The following is a 20,523-nucleotide window of genomic DNA, read 5'->3' as shown; positions in this document are numbered from 1 at the left end:
GATATTGTATACAGAGTGTGAGACATCAGTAGAATTAAGAAAGAAACTAGCAGATGATAAACGGACATTTGGGTATTCCACCTTATACTGAAATGCAACATTTCATACGTTTCGAAACTACAGTACGTACCTACAAGTTCCACTTTCGGGAGAGATAAATATACCTAAAGTAGGCAATCCCTCTGGTCACACCTTTCTGCCCTGATGGTGGAACATGTACCTATTTCCGAAACGTTGGAAATGTAAAATTCGAGAACGTGTTGGAATACTCAAAAGTTTAGTCCTGATCACATTCATCGGGAAAGTATAAAACGCATATAAACTATCAAATGGTTTTACACCGTCTGATGTAGAGCTGGGGACTGAGCGAGTAGAACTGTTGAGTTACTGTTATTGCAAGTTATCTTGAACTTTCTGAGCGGTGACAGAAGGGCGGAGGGAAGGAAGCGCGTAACGTGGGTGGAGCCAACTGAGTTGTTTGCGCATGCTCCGCATCATAATCTCTTGTCAAGAAACATAGTACTATTTCCTTCACTGCGTACCAGTAATGTTTACATGGAGCACAACCACAGGGTAGTAATTATGGTGAAATCACACCACCGCGGAGAAAAAGCAACGCAGTTATCCACATCGGAGAAAGAGAAGTTATCGCAAATATAATTAAATGTTGAGAGGAAGAAAAATTAAACAAATGTTTGATGGCACCTCTTGATAAGGAATATGAGAGAGCGGCTAAATACTCTGGCAAAAGTATTAGTTCCGTAAAGAGAATTAAGACGAATATTGCATTACAACCAAATCAACCTCACACTACTCCGAGAAAGAATAGGTATGTAATGTTTAGAAATTATTGCTATAATAGTTATGTACAATAGTGTGTGTACTGTGAGCGACATAATGAATGACTGTTGTAAGTTATTATTTTGTTATAGTTCTGCAAAACATATTACTTCATTCCAGGACTTGTGTAAAGTTGAAATGGACGATTTCGATCAACATGTCATTCGGGATACAATCGAAGAATTCTATCTTGTTCAGAAAGTAGTACCTACAATTAAGAAAATAATTCCGAATGGATGATGCCATTGACGAAATAATAACTAATTTTGGACCAAGCGATGAAGACGATGACGATGATGGCAGCAATGATAGGGATATGGATTGTATATAATTGTAAATTAATGTAAATTCAAATAATAAGCCTGTAAAATATTGTTATAAGAATATATACATATCAGCTCTAGGTGTAAGTTATGTAGACCTATAAGTTATAATGTATAGAAATAGCTGTGGTATCTCCGCCATTGCCGGTCCTCAGCCCGGATGAGGGAGGAGTGTACACACTATTATATTTAAATACTTACTCATTACAGGTTATTTAAAACCTGCTACGAAATCATGTTCTCCTCTCAAAACCCGAGTGTCGTGAGATAATGATGTATGTCATGAACCAAGTTCTTTTATAGTAGAGAGCCGTAAAGTTTAAGAACCAACGTTTTCTGAAAAGAGTCACGTTACCCGAGGGAAGGGCATTCTTGCAATGCCGTGCCGTTACGTTGATGAGTACATGCCGTACCGAGCAGTTCGAAAGACAGACTTAGGCGATGTAAGGTTCAAGATAACTTGCAATAACAGTACTCGGTTCTATCGGTTTTTGTGCTTGGCAGCGGAGCAGCGAAGTTACTCGGTTAACCGTAGCCGTTACCGGTCAGTACAAACGTTCGAACAGAGTTCACGTGTTTTACTTAATTCTAGCAGAGAACAACATAGGTACTGGTGTATTTAAATATTTTCTGCTGCGGGACAAATTATCGGGCTGAAAGGCATCTAGTATTGAAGAGGAGTTCATCCTATTATATGACCTGTCAAGTGGACCTAATGAACACTGACAGTCTGAACATATTACTATACATACTAATAATAATAATAATAATAATAATAATAATAATAATAATAATAATAATAATAATAATAATAATAATAACAACTACTAATACTATTATTATTATTATTATTATTATTATTATTATTATTATTATTATTATTATTATCATAATCATCATATTAGAGTGTTTGATTAATATTAAAATATGTTAAAAAGGAAGTGCGTTTTATTTTTCTCCTATTTGTGTTTATTGGATTTGTGTTACCTCAGCAGTCATCATTTTATTTGTATTTATTTCTATGAATTATGTTACCTAATTACTTTAATTTATCAATAACATTACTCTTCACCAAAGAGAACATGGTGGTATTGAAGGCTAGTAATGTTATAAAATAAGTAACACTATGTTCTTCAGTTTAAGATTCCACGTTTTCTTGATTATTTTATCCACTTTCCGTAATAGTAAATAATTCTGTGTGTTATTTTTAAGTGTTTCAGGCAGCGCTTCATGGAGCTCGTTTCTTTCTATCTTCTTTTTTAATTAGCTGCAGCGTTTAACGTTTACCTCACATGTTAATTTATTAGTTGTTTGTATTATAAATTATTTTATAAATTTTATTTCGTCTGTCATATATAACAACACTGAAAGTTAAATAGTCCTTTCATACAAAATAATTTCGCAAATAGTTGTAATCACGCAAATGAATTTTGCAACTACCATTTTGCAATGAAGAGAAGCACTTTTTTCTCGTCAATTGACAAAGCGAAAGTGCTTTACTACAACCCTTTTAAAAAACGCTTGGTTTCACTTTCAAAGTACGTTCTAAAATAGACTCATGCCCAGTTTCACCAAGCTTCTTTAAATGAGCCAAAACGATATGCTAACAAACGGTTCTTTTAATTTTAAAGTCATCGTTAAAAGACGGCCATTTCACCGAAGCCCGTTTCCTTTAAATTAACGTGCGTTTGTTAACTTAGAGATTTCTTATTTGTATCTTGCATATCATATTTTTCATACAACCATCACTTTGGAATTGCGAATGTGATTGGTTGCATAGGATCACGGCCTCTTGGTTGCATAGGATCACGGCCTCCTGAATTTGTATCGTTGTAAAGTTGTCTTTGCCTGAATTATCGTGACTTCGTGAGTGCGTAATTTAAATCATGGAACATCCACAGAAAAGACAGCGAGGGAGTAATTTTGCAGCAACAGAGAAATCAATCTTTATAGAAATTCTACAAAAGTATGTATGTATAATTGAAAATAAGAAGACAGACGGGACTACGCTAAGACAGAAAGAAGCTACTTGGGAAAAACTTTGTAGTGATTTCAATTCATATCCCAATGTCGCAAAGCGAAATGTGAAACAACTGAAGTCATTTTATGACAATTTTAAAAGAAAATGTAAGAAGAGCTTGGCAGACGAGAAGGTGGAACGTATGAAGACTGGAGGTGGCCCTATAAATACAAGCAATGTAATGGATGAGAGCAGCATGAAACTTCTTTCTTTATTGAAGGACCAGATCAACCCCCTTCACAACACGAAAGATTCTGATGCTTTTTATCAAGAAGGTAAGTTTCATCCGGTAATTATGTAGTAATCATCGGCCAGGAGCCATCTTCTCGCAATAGAAGTCCAGGACACGTGGGCCTACTTCCCGTTAGAATATAAGGTAATTTCCTAGAAGACGGGCAAAATCCAACATGGCTGACGAAAACTACCAAAACGTTCTGCCAACTATGAAGTTCAAATGTCACCAGACATCACAAAATCAAAGATGGAAAATCAAACATATATTCATATTTTTAAAGAAGAACAAGCCCTTCAAAAAATGAAAATATGTTTAATTTTTCATCTTTGATTTTTATGGTGTTTGGTGGGATTCGAACTTCATAGTTGGTAGTACTTTTCTGGCAGTTTTCGTCCGCACTTTACTCCCACAAATCACTAAAACATAAAACAAAACATAATAATTTATCATCTTATCAAATAAAATTCAATTCTCATCGACGTCTTCAACGACAACCTCTTCACTTCCAGTATAAATGACACCAGCTTTAAGGCAATCTAAACTTAAACCATGCAGGCAACAAAGAACTAAACCAACACTTTGTCGTACAGTCAACTTTGCATAAATATACCACGTGTTTACACTAAATGAAATTCTCTTCGAACACTTATTACATCTTAACTTCTACAGAAAATTCAGTAAATAATTCCTTTAAACCACAGAAAAACACTAATATGTTTTCGCGGGATATCAGCCGAGTTAAGATTTTGGAATGCTCCAAGCTTTCGACTGCTATCTCTGCAGCCATCTTCAGGGAAGTGATGTCCGAACAGAAAGTCGAAAGGTTATATAGATGTTAGGCTGTCTCAGGTGAAACGGGATTGGTTGGCGGATCGGCCAATCCGGGGCCGGGAATTGTCATCGCTCGTAAGCTCCGCCCCTCCCGGGATTCCTGCGTGAAGTTTGGCGGGCGGCGAGCCCTGTTCCGCCGGTTGGAATCGGTTGCCGTCCTCGGTCCGTGATCTTCATGACCTTGATTGTAAGAGGGCCTGAGTTGGTCTAAGGCCGGTGTCCATGCCTGGCTGAGCTGGAGTCCACTGTCTCTGTTAAAGTTGTTTTTCTCCAGCTTGATCTCTATGGCCTCCTTGATTGTACGATCCCAGTAGTGGCTTGATTTGTTAATGACCTTGGTGTGGTCAAACAGTATTTTATGCTCCTTTTCTATGCTGTGTTGCGCCACTGCAGATTTTTCCGGGTAATACAGCCTCAGGTTCCTCTTATGCTCTTTGATTCTGTCTTCTATTGTGCGGCCAGTCTGCCCTATGTATACTTCGCCACACTCGCATGGAATCTTGTAAATCCCTGGAGTCCTTAAGCCCTGACTGTCTTTAACCTGGCGTAGATGACTCCGGATTTTGCTCTGTGGTTTATGGATGGTTTTGATATTAACCTTCTGGAGGATTCTGCTTATTTTGTGTGACACGCTCCCGCAGAATGGAATGAAAGCTTTCTTTGTCGGTTCTTCCTTCCTGTCTAAGTCTATTGTGTTACATCTCGTGGTAACTTGTTTGAGACAAAACAACTACAGCCGGAGAGACATCAACAAAGCCCTCAAACAAGTTACCACGAGATGTAACACAATAGACTTAGACAGCAAGGAAGAACCGACAAAGAAAGCTTTCATTCCATTCTGCGGGATCGTGTCACACAAAATAAGCAGAATCCTCCAGAAGGTTAATATCAAAACCATCCATAAACCACAGAGCAAAATCCGGAGTCATCTACGCCAGGTTAAAGACAGTCAGGGCTTAAGGACTCCAGGGATTTACAAGATTCCATGCGAGTGTGGCGAAGTATACATAGGGCAGACTGGCCGCACAATAGAAGACAGAATCAAAGAGCATAAGAGGAACCTGAGGCTGTATTACCCGGAAAAATCTGCAGTGGCGCAACACAGCATAGAAAAGGAGCATAAAATACTGTTTGACCACACCAAGGTCATTAACAAATCAAGCCACTACTGGGATCGTACAATCAAGGAGGCCATAGAGATCAAGCTGGAGAAAAACAACTTTAACAGAGACAGTGGACTCCAGCTCAGTCAGGCATGGACACCGGCCTTAGACCAACTCAGGCCCTCTTATAATCAAGGTCATGAAGATCACGGACCGAGGACGGCAACCGATTCCAACCGGCGGAACAGGGCTCGCCGCCCGCCAAACTTCACGCAGGAATCCCGGGAGGGGCGGAGCTTACGAGCGATGACAATTCCCGGCCCCGGATTGGCCGATCCGCCAACCAATCCCGTTTCACCTGAGACAGCCTAACATCTATATAACCTTTCGACTTTCTGTTCGGACATCACTTCCCTGAAGATGGCTGCAGAGATAGCAGTCGAAAGCTTGGAGCATTCCAAAATCTTAACTCGGCTGATATCCCGCGAAAACATATTAGCGAACCAACGCCGAGAAAGCCTCAAATCATACACACAGAAAAACAGTTTTCTTCTCACCATTCAACACAATCCTTCTTCACCAGCGAAAGAACTAAACCAAAATCGACACAAAATTTAATAGATAAATTTCATAACACGGTTTCCTTCCTTTCCCTCTTACTTCAAAATTCCAACCTTGTGCACATAAAATAAATTATTGGCACTGAAAAGTGGCTTTTCGTAAGCATGATGATGCCCATTCGACAAATGCAGACAAATCTACAATGTAACACCACTCACGTCAAACAACAGAGAACAACAGGACAACGTCATTATCCATGAAAAATTAATGAAAATTCTAGAATAAATGATAACTATAACTAATCAAATCGAAAGAAAATCACAAAAATCAGAAAATGAGAAACCTTCAATAGCTTTAGCCATCGGACACAACATAACACCACTCACGTCAAACAACCAAGAACAACTGATAACGTCATTATCCATTCAAAATTAACGAAAATTCTAGAACAAATGACAACTATAACCAATAAAATTAAAAGAAAATCACGGCGACACCTAGTACAAAAACCTAGAACTAACATGTAAAAGTCACTAAAAGATCACTAACATTTAACTCTGAAATAAAGAAGTTGGTAATACTTACTATATTCAACCAAGTGCCCGTCTTCTATGAAATTACCGAATATAAATAGGCTTTCAATATATCAATAAAAAAACGTTGAAATTTAATTAAAATACATATCTCCCATAAAAGCTACACAAATGAAGACACAATTTTATTTTGCTTCACTGGCTTCTGCGAAGTGTATATGGTGACAAACAGGTGGTTTTAGTTTGAAACCAGAAGTACTTACAAACAAAATCGTTTAATACCTGTATAATATTCTAATGAACTGTTGTTTACCTCTTCACTTGTTACTAATTACCAACATAACATGGAAGTGGTCCAGGAAAAATTGCTAGTGAAATGGTCTGTTTCCCTAGTAGCCTATTGCGTCCTGGACCTCTCGAATATTATTGTAAGAAGTAGGGGATCCTACAATGCTGCAAGCAACACAAATAAGTAACAAATGATTGTAATGATATTTGTGCCTGCAAACTAAAGCCACGTGTTGATCACTATACACTCCTCACAGAAGCAAAATAAAATGTAGTCTGCCTTGTTTGGTGTAGCTTTTCTGGAGAAATGCCTCTATTTGGTAATATAGACCTATGTGCCCTGGACCTCTATTGCAGGAAGATGGCCTGATCAATGCTTACTACTTAGCCTAATTACCTTGTATCCTATATTTTGCTTTAATGTTTGTGCTATAGGCTAATAATATAAATTATTGTCATAATACATTTAAATCTATTTGTGGTTAATATTTACTTTATCAATACTATAGTTCTTGACGTGCAAGTGTTGCATCATTCACATAGTGTATTGTCTCTGACATGGCGTTGTTTAATTATTTATTGTATAAGTAACTTACATAACCTAACTTCCGGAGAGTGAGGGAGTAGTCTAAAGCATAGCTGAATGGAAGTAACACAGGGAGAAGTGGAGAAATAGTGATATTAACGGTATTGATATAGTAAATACGCTATTTGGCCTTAAGGGTATAATCATGTGACAAATACACGAGGGTGTACAAATTTCTTTTATTATACAACACTGTTTCCAAATTTAAGCATGCAGGGATTCAAGCTTTATTTTGTAAATTACCTTCAAGATACTTCATGATACTTTTTTTTTTTAAATTTGAAAGCAATGATTTAATATATTTAACCAAGTCAACAAACAATAATATACATATTCTTATCTTTTGGAATAAAACTGACCTTATACAGGAGGATTACTTTGGCATTCATTCAGTTATACTCGTATATGTTATTTTAACTACCGGTACAAAAAAGTGTTGTAATACAGAAGTATTCCATTTTATAATGAATTAAAAAATAGGCATGTTTCGTATTACATTCTATCGTTCAATTTTAAGTGAATAATTTATTCCATCATGATAATAAATTAGTACATAGTCACTCATTGCTAACATACAATCACATATTTGTTTGTTCAGTAGATCACAACATTACAAACTGCATAGTATCAGAAGACGATCCAAAGATTCTGCTTCCACTATCAACTGAAATTCTATGTGAGATGCCAGAATCTGTTCTCGAATGCCAGCTGATCACCAGACCAACATCGCCAACATTAGAGCCAGAAGCAGCCAGTGAACCTGTGCCTTCAACTAGCAACATACAGCAACCAACCCAGTCGCAAACAGATACTCCACGTCTTTTTCTTTCAAGGAATAGGCCCAACCTTAAACGTAAAGAAAGTCAAACTGTGATGTGTAGAAAAAATATAGCTTCTTTGGCAGAAGAACGGAAAAAAGTAATTGAGCTTGAATGTGAGGTACTAAATGATACAAAGAAAAAGGACGATGAATTAAGGGCTCTAAAATTTAAGGTTCAAGAAGAAAAATACAAAGCCTATGAAGCCAAGAGATTATATTATGAAAGGAAACTTGCCACAATTACTTAAGTTCAAGATAGCTTAACTATAATGTTATGGCATAATCTGATATGTTCATTTTCCTAATTTTACTGGAGAGCTGTTTAAAGCTTATTCTTTCAGGAAAAATCAGGGCTACATTAGAGGAAATATGTTTTCTATTAGTATTAGTTGCTAATGGGAGTAGACATCAGGTTTTCCCACAACGTTAAAACCAACATTTTTAACATAGCCTAACAAGGCAATAAAATATGTTTGCCAGAATTATACATATCACCTTCTGCCATAACACCACAGAAAGTAATTGAAAATAAGTTAGTTATATTGTTAGATGGGTGGGTAGTTAGTTTCCAATGGCAAATTCTTCCTGTGTTTTATTTATTTGGTTGTTTTCAATTAAGTTTACTGTCGAGTGTTATACCAATGTAATTTATGTTATTACTCTTTTCTATCAGTTTCTGCCACAACACCACAGAAAGTAATTGGAAATAAGTTAGTTATATTGTTAGATGGGTGGGTAATTAGATTCCAATGGCAAATTCTTCCTGTGTTTTATTTATTTGGTTGTTTTCAATTAAGTTTACTGTCGAGTGTTATACCAATGTAATTTATGTTATTACTCTTTTCTATCAGTTTCTGCCACAACACCACAGAAAGTAATTGGAAATAAGTTAGTTATATTGTTAGATGGGTGGGTAGTTAGTTTCCAATGGCAAATTCTTCCTGTGTTTTATTTATTTGGTTGTTTTCAATTAAGTTTACTGTCGAGTGTTATACCAATGTAATTTATGTTATTACTCTTTTCTATCAGTTTCTGCCACAACACCACAGAAAGTAATTGGAAATAAGTTAGTTATATTGTTAGATGGGTGGGTAGTTAGTTTCCAATGGCAAATTCTTCCTGTGTTTTATTTATTTGGTTGTTTTCAATTAAGTTTACTGTCGAGTGTTATACCAATGTAATTTATGTTATTACTCTTTTCTATCAGTTTCTGCCACAACACCACAGAAAGTAATTGGAAATAAGTTAGTTATATTGTTAGATGGGTGGGTAGTTAGTTTCCAATGGCAAATTCTTCCTGTGTTTTATTTATTTGGTTGTTTTCAATTAAGTTTACTGTCGAGTGTTATACCAATGTAATTTATGTTATTACTCTTTTCTATCAGTTTCTGCCACAACACCACAGAAAGTAATTGGAAATAAGTTAGTTATATTGTTAGATGGGTGGGTAGTTAGTTTCCAATGGCAAATTCTTCCTGTGTTTTATTTATTTGGTTGTTTTCAATTAAGTTTACTGTCGAGTGTTATACCAATGTAATTTATGTTATTACTCTTTTCTATCAGTTTCTGCCACAACACCACAGAAAGTAATTGGAAATAAGTTAGTTATATTGTTAGATGGGTGGGTAGTTAGTTTCCAATGGCAAATTCTTCCTGTGTTTTATTTATTTGGTTGTTTTCAATTAAGTTTACTGTCGAGTGTTATACCAATGTAATTTATGTTATTACTCTTTTCTATCAGTTTCTGCCACAACACCACAGAAAGTAATTGGAAATAAGTTAGTTATATTGTTAGATGGGTGGGTAGTTAGTTTCCAATGGCAAATTCTTCCTGTGTTTTATTTATTTGGTTGTTTTCAATTAAGTTTACTGTCGAGTGTTATACCAATGTAATTTATGTTATTACTCTTTTCTATCAGTTTCTGCCACAACACCACAGAAAGTAATTGGAAATAAGTTAGTTATATTGTTAGATGGGTGGGTAGTTAGTTTCCAATGGCAAATTCTTCCTGTGTTTTATTTATTTGGTTGTTTTCAATTAAGTTTACTGTCGAGTGTTATACCAATGTAATTTATGTTATTACTCTTTTCTATCAGTTTCTGCCACAACACCACAGAAAGTAATTGGAAATAAGTTAGTTATATTGTTAGATGGGTGGGTAGTTAGTTTCCAATGGCAAATTCTTCCTGTGTTTTATTTATTTGGTTGTTTTCAATTAAGTTTACTGTCGAGTGTTATACCAATGTAATTTATGTTATTACTCTTTTCTATCAGTTTCTGCCACAACACCACAGAAAGTAATTGGAAATAAGTTAGTTATATTGTTAGATGGGTGGGTAGTTAGTTTCCAATGGCAAATTCTTCCTGTGTTTTATTTATTTGGTTGTTTTCAATTAAGTTTACTGTCGAGTGTTATACCAATGTAATTTATGTTATTACTCTTTTCTATCAGTTTCTGCCACAACACCACAGAAAGTAATTGGAAATAAGTTAGTTATATTGTTAGATGGGTGGGTAGTTAGTTTCCAATGGCAAATTCTTCCTGTGTTTTATTTATTTGGTTGTTTTCAATTAAGTTTACTGTCGAGTGTTATACCAATGTAATTTATGTTATTACTCTTTTCTATCAGTTTCTGCCACAACACCACAGAAAGTAATTGGAAATAAGTTAGTTATATTGTTAGATGGGTGGGTAGTTAGTTTCCAATGGCAAATTCTTCCTGTGTTTTATTTATTTGGTTGTTTTCAATTAAGTTTACTGTCGAGTGTTATACCAATGTAATTTATGTTATTACTCTTTTCTATCAGTTTCTGCCACAACACCACAGAAAGTAATTGGAAATAAGTTAGTTATATTGTTAGATGGGTGGGTAGTTAGTTTCCAATGGCAAATTCTTCCTGTGTTTTATTTATTTGGTTGTTTTCAATTAAGTTTACTGTCGAGTGTTATACCAATGTAATTTATGTTATTACTCTTTTCTATCAGTTTCTGCCACAATACCACAGAAAGTAATTGGAAATAAGTTAGTTATATTGTTAGATGGGTGGGTAGTTAGTTTCCAATGGCAAATTCTTCCTGTGTTTTATTTATTTGGTTGTTTTCAATTAAGTTTACTGTCGAGTGTTATACCAATGTAATTTATGTTATTACTCTTTTCTATCAGTTTCTGCCACAACACCACAGAAAGTAATTGGAAATAAGTTAGTTATATTGTTAGATGGGTGGGTAGTTAGTTTCCAATGGCAAATTCTTCCTGTGTTTTATTTATTTGGTTGTTTCAATTAAGTTTACTGTCGAGTGTTATACCAATGTAATTTGTGTTATTACTCTTTCCTATCAGCTTCTGCCATAATATCACAGAAAGTAATTGAAAATAAGTTAGTTATATTGTTAGATAGGTCTTCAATGGCAGATTCTTCCTGTGCTTTATCTATTTGGTTGTTCGAATTACGTTTAGTGTCGAGTGTTACGCCAATGTAATTTGTACTATTATTATTTTCTGCTGGTTAAGTGTTTAATTGTAGTGTAGATTTATTTTACTGCTGTCTTATAGAAAAATATTGATATACTGTTTCGCCATTGATTTCCTTGTTATTTTCATGCGACTATGTATTCAATTCTGTTATTGCTTTTGAAATTGTTTCAAAGTTGGATGATTTTTCTACTGGTTTTAGGAGAAGTAGGCCAAATTGAATTGAAACTTCTTATAAATGTATGATAGTTTTCCACTATAAATAAGTAAATAAATAAAGTACATGTTATTTTTGCCGAACTTACTATGCAAAATGATTGTTTATTATTGCTGTTCTGACTGCAATAGCACCTCCCTCTCCTCCATTAACAATTTCAGGGACTGGAACATCTTCGAACTGCCATCTCTCCCTGTTGAACATAAACTGCTCAAGAGTGACATCATCTGGAGGGTCTTCATGATTGGTTTGTAAAGCAATATTGTGTAATACTGCTGTTGCAACTATTACATCCATAGCTGTGTTGATATTTGTTCTCAAGCCGAAATTTAAGGCTGGAAACCTTCTCTTCCAAATCCCGTATTGCCTTTCCACTGTATTTCTGGTAGCAATATGCGAATTATTGTAATTCTGTTCAGCTTGAGTTCTTGGATTCAAGAGTGGAGTCATTAAATAGGGCTTTAATGGGTAACCACTATCACCCAATAATAAACCACGTCCTATACGTCCTGTCTCAAATAGCATTCTCCTCCCACACCTTTGAAAAATAGTACTGTCATGGACAGAGCCTGGCCATCTGGCAACTATATCCCTTATGAACAGCTGAGAGTCAGAAATGGTTTGAACATTTAAAGAAAAGTAGGACTTCCTGTTTCTGTAAATTTCTGCCATATTACCACCAGGTGATAAAATAGGAATGTGTGTACAATCTATTGTCCCAATGACACCAGGGAATTGTGCAATATTATAGAAATCTTGAATTACACTCGGAATTTCATCACCTGTCGGAAATTTGATGTATTGTGGTCGTAATGAAGCAAGTAGGTAAGATATTTTCCGTACATACCTGGAGACTGTAGATTTTGAAACACCGTTTACATCACCTATAACAAGTTGATAACTGCCAGTCGCATAAAAACGTAGTGCTAACAGTAACTGTTGAATGGGCGTGAGTGGATTATTTCTGTCCGTATTATATTCTAACCTATCTTCAATTTGTTCCAATAACAATTCTACCACATGCTTCTTTAGCCGGTATCTTTCGTGAAATTTAATTTCGTCTAGTTCCTCAAAATCACTGTTTCTTGGTCTATAATTTTCTATTACAAGTTCACCATCTTCAAGATATTCTAAATAAAGAAGTTCGGCATCAAAAGCGGCAGCCATCTTGACAACAGATAAACGTGTCGTTATAACTTTAATGGTACGAAAGACTGCCTAATAAATTAACGACGGATATAACGACGTCATTTTCCTAACGATACTTGGTGAAACGCGAAAAATGGTAATCGTATCGTTAAGTAAATTAATGACTCGTTAAAAATATAACGAAGATTGGTGAAACCGGGTGTCAGTCTATATAAATTTTAAATCTGCCGCTACAAATTTGTACTCGATACTGTACTCGTTCAACCGAGTAATGACGTCATAGTAACTGCTCCGAACCGAACCGCTCCGTCCTCAGCCCTAGTCTGATGGTCTGATGTTACGTCTCTCTGGCCTCTCAACTAACACTCTATATGCGTTTCTGGATTCGCCCATACGTGCTACATGCCCTGCTCATCTCAAACCTTTGGATTTAATATTCCTAATTAGACTTCCTTCTATAGCCGAAGTTATTTTCTGAAGTCAGAAAATGTTTTCAAGGCTCTATATTAGTTGATAGTGATCTAAATATCAAACTATAGTAAATTTTACTTTTTTATATTAATTTTTATTTTATATGACATGGTTGTGACTTCCAGGCAACATTGGTCGACCATGACATGGTTTGAAAACAAATATTGACATCTAGTGGGCAAAGTAAGAACTTCAGAGAACATTTAAAAATGTACAAAACAGCAGTCACATTGTAGCTTTGAAGGCACATAGGTCAATAATGGAAAGAAAATTCCCTCTCTTTATTAACAATAGATTACTGGATGTAAGATCACACGGACAGATAGATGGTTGAGACATATTGCTAGGATCTCCAGTTTCAGAGATTAAGATATGAAGAAATGCATAAGCGAATAAAGGCGGAAGAAATTTTAATACAGAAGACTGAAGAATGAACAATGCAAAGGTATAGGTATGTGAGGTGAATGGATGAAGACAGATGGTGACAGAGAATCTTGGAGTGATTATCACTAGGAAGGAGGAAGAGAGGACAATCTAAAGCACTCTGGGAGGACAGATATAATGGAGATGATGAGGGATGCTAATTTGGGGGATGGAAACTGGTTGGAAAAATAAGCGTGGACGATGAAAATATGGAGCAACCACTAAAGAAGTGGAGAATCCAATAATGTAAAAGAGTCGTAATTGAAGCTTCAGAAATTTTGAAATTTTATAGGTCTGTAGAGAAGTATTCCTTCTTAAACAGAAATGAGTGAGATTTAAAAAAATATTAATATAATTATTACATATCCTAACTGATGTCAAATATTTATGAAAACATTTTATATTATGAAGTCTTCCTCGGTAATTTGTGGAAAATATTTCACAACGGAATTCATGTTAATTCACATAAAATCTAATAGTATTTCCACACAGCAAATGTAATAATGTTCTAATTTTGTTTTCAGAAGAACCAAGCCACTATAGAAGAAATATATGATAAATATCGCAATGATTGGGATAAACTCAAACGATTGTAAAGGGTGGATAGAAATAATAAAGTTTAAAGTAATAGATAAATAAATGAACCTAGTTGAACTAGAAAGAATTACAAATCTATGATAAACACAGCTATGAAGAAAATAAACAAACTGTATACAAAATATTTATGAAAACTAAAATTTAAAATGATGCCTTGAAAACCTACATCAACAAGAAAATATTACATTCAGAATGCATAATTTAATTTTTTCACGTGTTAAAACTAAGTTACTTTGTTGACTAGTTTCAGCCTGTTGTAGGCTATCTTCAGAACTGGATGGTCCTGGTTTTCGCGTCTTCTGAATTTGTTTCCTGTGGATGTGTGTTTGTGTAGTATAATGTGGAGTGGAAAAGTATGTGTCCTGAAATTATTGCGTTGTGTGTTGAGGATTTCACAGGGATATGTTTTTGTGTGTCTGTATATTTCATATTGTTCTAGTGTGTTTAGTTTCTGGTTTGTTGGTTCAATATGTAGAATTTCCATGTCTGTATTTACAGTATGTTGCTGTAGGTTAGCATTTGTGATATGTTCTGCGTATGTGAAATTGTTTTGTATTTTTGTTATGGCTGTGATGTGTTCTTTGTAACGTGTTTGAAACGATCTGTCTGGCTATGGTTATGGATACAACCCTAACATATAGACAAAATAATAATAAAGGCAAAACAGAATTACAAAAAACATAGGAATACAACACAAACAAAGGAACACACAAATACATCACACTATCATGCGAAAACAAAAACACACACACAAAATTGCAACCGCATTCAATAAATTAAATTACAACATAGCATACAGAACAAAAAAAAACACTCTACAAAAGCATCTCAACACACAAACAACATAAACAAACAAATACAATCACATAGGCGTATACAAACTCAACTTCTACATAGGATAGACAGGCAATCCATGCTCTTCGAACTAAATTCCTTAATAAATAATATTTTCATTTTATTTTGTGTCTGAAGAAAATACTCATATCTGACCATTTCTTAAAATGAATTTATTTTTATGCTCGACCATGTCGAAATGTAGTAATTATACACCAGGTAGCAGTCTTTTAATGCATGTCATTAAAGTACACCTATTCATTGAAGTTCAAGTTTTCAATTATTCTCGGATATATAATCGAAAGACAACTAGCAAAACGTCACAGGCTGGAAATCCAATACTGTCGCAGAAGGTTATGTTCTGTTTCTATAATAATTAGCGTTAATTGTAAATAATATTCAAATAAATTCAATTTGTCATCTCGTTTTTCAGTGTCGAATTCAATTTCAAGGATATAGGCTATCAAGTTTAACGTTTATCTTACTCTCGAGATTATATCAAGGTCGTCGACATTCCTTTCCCGGAACAAATCAATACTTTCGCGTCTGCGCACATCTCACAATTTACGAGATTGCACAAGGTCAGTTCGCTCCCCAGTCACATAAGAATAACATGAATACTTATGAATAATTTCAAGTTAGAAATATGGTCGAGCATAAAAAGTCGTATGAAACTTGCCTGTAATGGTAATTAAGACGCTTGCGCTCGTTTCATAAACATCGTCGCGTCTTAATTACTATCATTATAGGCTCGTTGCATAATGTACTATTATCAATCTATCAAAGGTAGAGAATGATTTTGCATTATATTGTAGATATGACATGCATAAATACACACAAAAAATCTCATCACAGAATGTTAGATAGTTTTTGAGTTATGAGACAAACGCTTCATCATTGCACAGTGAACTGCCATAGTTTTGAATTCTGAAAAATATATATATATATATATATATATATATATATATATATATATATATAATGTTTTTAAATCGTAAACTTATTTGTATCATATAGCAGAACGACAGTGTTTTACACATACTAATTTTCATTAATGTACAAGATGCGTTAATGGAGGGAAGAAATGTTGAATATTTCCAAATTTTACTGCTGTAAGCTGTACCTTAATTCAATCACAATAGAAGCTCATTTTATACTTTCATTCAGAGATTAAATACAGACTGCGAGATGTCAGTAGAATTAAAAAAGAATAGGCTTAAGAAACACATTGATTGGCTTGTGTTGGACATAATTCGTAATTATCGGCATTTAAAAGAACCCTTGGGGCACATAGGTGTCTCTCCGCAAAATTATTTTGAGGATTGTCGCCCAAAGTTGAATTTTGACGCTACATAACCCAGTTGTAAAAAAGTGTCGTTAGATAATGCAATAGGGCTACCAAATGGCATGACTATTTATAATATACTTAATGCAATAAGTTCAACTTCATTAAGTAAACTTTGCAAGTAAAGCTTATAAAGGAATCTACGACTCATTTGGATCGAAATCTGCAATTGAGACGAGATTTAAGTATGACTTATCTCGACTATGAATATCGGCCTGATCATATCATAACTATGTCTTTGAACTTTGGACATTGAAGTATAAAGGAAAACAATTAAATTATGTGTTTTTGTCAAAAATATACATAATATATGAAGGCATCAGTATATTACGAATTAACAAATCAGAAAAATTATGAAAACAAGAAGATCAAAGCAGATAAAATGGAAAGTGGGATGTTTATGTTACGGAAATCATTATAAAATTCCTAAGAACAGGTTATCAACTCAGACATAAATATATTCACCAGGGGGACAATTCAGAATCAGACCAAAAAAGACCTGGGAAGGAAAATATGGTTCAAGGAATCTGTTCTAGAAAGCAAAATATACTTGAATAAACTCCATATTTAAGGTGCTTATGACATGAATTCTATAGAACAGAGCTGAGAAGGTAGCGTCCAACCGTTGAAACCGTTATATACTAGGAGCAGAAAAATTCTAAGCCTCTTACTGTTTACCGACGGAAGGAATCGACTTGGATTATATTGTATCCTTTTCAGCAGTTAACCCACTACATCCTGTACTATACTTTGTCCTTATAATACTTTTTGTGGAGCATTGCGGATTGAGAAGAATCTGACATCCAAAAATATTATCCTTTTGGGTTCCACTATGAAATAACTTCATGTTTTGGCACTTCCTCCATGTTATCCTTTGTTTGTGAGCAATGCGTGCACTCAAGGTAATAGATCTCTGTTTGAAGAATGTTTTTCTCTTTTAATTGAAATTGCATATGGAAGACTTACATAATGATTTTTCGTTCATTTTTTTTAAGTATTCCGTATTTGTTATTATATTGCTATTAATATTTTACTGTAACAATTGAAGGGCTCTGGGAGATACAATCATATGCCCCAATTTTATCACTTTTCAGATTCCTTTTCTAATTTATTATTTAAACCTCCCTCTTTAAATACAGTTGAAGTTTCTCGTTTCTACAGTGGATTACAGAAAAATACAGGTACCAGTTATTTACTGTGCCATCTTGTAACAAGTTGAGAAAATACATAGTCATAAGCTAAGCCACATCAAAATGGCATCTACTCCAAGAAGAAGTGAAAATGTTTGCTGTATTCAAAGCAGTTCTTACAACGACAATTTAGGCGGTGAGAAGTAAATGGGTGTAAGTGACATTTTTAAAAAATGATATTAAGTGCATCCAGGGTAAACTAAAACATTGAAAATTTCAGTGGTAAAGGGATATATCTTTTCAACACTCATACTTTAACATTTCAAATTAAAAATTCTCGGAATTTACGAGAGCTTAGTCATTTTAATCACATTTTCTCGAAAGTAACTTAAGTGCACTTATACTCCTTTGCTTCTGACCGTCTCAATTGTGAAAATGAAGAGTCAGACCCATTTAATATCGACATTGATGAATCTTGGCATATAACTACCAACATTTATAGCTGAGATGACGCTCCAGTACATATTAATACATTAAATATTATTGATGTATCAGCTGTGTGGCTTGTGACTGTATCTCCCTGAATTTTAAATGTTCTGCAGATTTGTCTTTATTATTATAATGATTGAATATTTTATATTGCATTTAACGACTATAGTGCAGTTTATTTGTGTAACTTTATATAATAGTTGTAGTTTTATTAAAAACCCTTAACAGAATATGAAAACAGGAGCTGTAAATTTGTGTATATAACTTGTGATTATGTTTCATCTGAAATCTCACATCTTTTTATTCAAATTATTTGTCTAATTTGTCTTACTATTACAGCTTGAGGTTAGTAGAAAAAGTGAAACATCACTACAGAAACAAAAATACTGAAGAAAGAGGAAACGTAACAGTGACAAATGGAAAAAAATGAAGGACAAAGGAAGATGTAATACTGGTCGACAGTATGTGTATAATAAAACGAACAAGACAGTTCAAGAGCTTCTTTAGGACATCCTTGCACTTGTTTTAATAAATGCTATACTAAGCTACTTGGAGATCAAGAGAATATTTTTCACTTTTTCTGGGACATGGGAGACTTCATTGTCCAAGACTCTTATTTGATTACCAACATGAAAATGGACCCAAAGACAAGGAATTGGGCTCTGATTACTTTGGAGAGATCTCTCGTAGATACCAAGAGATTTGAAATAGTCCTGCGTTCCTAGCCTGTGGTGGGTCACACTTGACTCCCATGCGATCGTGATTTTGGCCGCATAGAAAAATATGCGAGAAACAGACGTCCAATAGTCTACACGTCAGATGAATATTTTGATATTGTGAAGTCAGCAGTTCTAAATAACAGCTTTATTGTAACAAAAAATGGAAAGAGGGGACGTCTTCAGTTTACATGATCTTAAGTGTTTGATATCCAGAACGACTAAATTATAGAAACGGCAATGAAATTAATTTCAGTGAAGCCACAGAATTCCAATTGAATTCCAAAAACTGCTTATGAGTTAGGTGTAAAGCATTGTTACTCCACATTAGGCCCTCTGAATGTTGTTGATATACGACTTAAGAAGAAAGAAAGGTCTGCTGAACCAGATTCGTTTCAACTACCAGTAAAGTATAGAATTCCACTCATCATCAACCAGAATAAATTATACGAGGCGCATCCAGAATAAAATAGAACAAGCACTTTCAGGAAACATTTATTGGCAACAGGTACAGCAATGTTTCAGCTATTTTTCAACATAGCCACCATCAGAATTGAGACACTTGTCGTATCGTGGGATCAACTTTTGTATCCCTCTGTCGTACAACTCTGCCGCCTGTGAATGGAACCAGCCTGTGACAGACGTCTTCAGCTCTTCGTCGTTGCCAAAACGCTCACCGGAGGACAGGAATTTCTTGAGGTGCAAGAAAACGTGAAAATCGCTGGGAGCAAGAACAGGACTGTAAGGTGGATGATGAAACAACTCCCAGCCAAATTCCGTCAAAACAGCTGCTGTGCACCGAGCCGTATGTGGACGAGCATTGTCATGGGGGAGCACAACACCTGCAGTAAGCATTCCACGCCTCTTGTTTTGAATGGCACGTCGCAATTTTCGCAGTGTTTCACAGTAACGGTCAGCGTTCACTGTTTCACTTCTTGGAAGGAAGTCAATGAGCAGAATGCCCTTCCTGTCCAAGAACACCGTGCAAATCACTTTCCGTACCTTCAGCGTCGGTTTGAATTTCGTCCTGACCGGAGATCCACTATGCCGCCAATGCATTGACTGCTGCTTGGTTTCCGGGGTGAAGTGCGAAATCCAAGTCTCATCGCCCGTGACGATCCTGTCGAGGAACTCGTCGCCGTCATCGTGATACCGTTGCAGAAATATCAGTACTGCTCCTAAACGTTGCATTTTATGTTGGAGTGTCAGGTTTTTCGGCACCCACCTGGCACACACTTTTTTGAACAGCAGGTGCTTAGTGACAATATTATGCAACAAGGATCGCGATATCTGTGGAAAATGGCTGCTCAGCTCCGTAATCGTGAAGCGACGGTTTTCCATGATACACTGCCGCACCAGTTCAACACGATCATCATTGATGAGGGACGGTCGCCCACTGCGCTCTTCATCATGGACACTTTGACGACCTTCGGAAAACTGCCTACACCAGCGACGCACCATCTGTTTACTCATGATGTTCGGCCCATAGACCTGACAGAGCTGCCGATAAATTTCAATTGGCGCAATGCTTTGTGCAT

General features: G+C 35.4%; 1 protein-coding gene across 1 annotated transcript; it reads right to left on the bottom strand.

Annotated features, from left to right (window-relative positions):
- Positions 1-6,541: 6,541 nt before the first annotated feature.
- LOC138690942 (putative nuclease HARBI1) lies at positions 6,542-13,156 on the bottom strand. The gene is made up of 2 exons (XM_069812524.1): positions 11,920-13,156; positions 6,542-8,166 (listed from the first exon to the last, which is right to left on the bottom strand). Coding segments are annotated over exons 1-2 (1,080 nt in total). The 5' UTR covers positions 12,999-13,156; the 3' UTR covers positions 6,542-8,165.
- Between the last annotated feature and the right edge of the window lie 7,367 nt (positions 13,157-20,523).

This window comes from Periplaneta americana, chromosome 16 (genome assembly GCF_040183065.1).
Source record: "Periplaneta americana isolate PAMFEO1 chromosome 16, P.americana_PAMFEO1_priV1, whole genome shotgun sequence".
Taxonomy (NCBI): Eukaryota; Metazoa; Arthropoda; class Insecta; order Blattodea; family Blattidae; genus Periplaneta; species Periplaneta americana.
The sequence above is the reverse complement of the archived record's forward strand: the minus strand, read 5'-3'. Positions and strand labels throughout refer to the sequence as shown.

Bases quoted from the DNA above. Each gene is read 5' to 3' on its own strand.
- LOC138690942 (XM_069812524.1), bottom strand. From the start codon at position 12,998: ATGGCTGCCGCTTTTGATGCCGAACTTCTTTATTTAGAATATCTTGAA.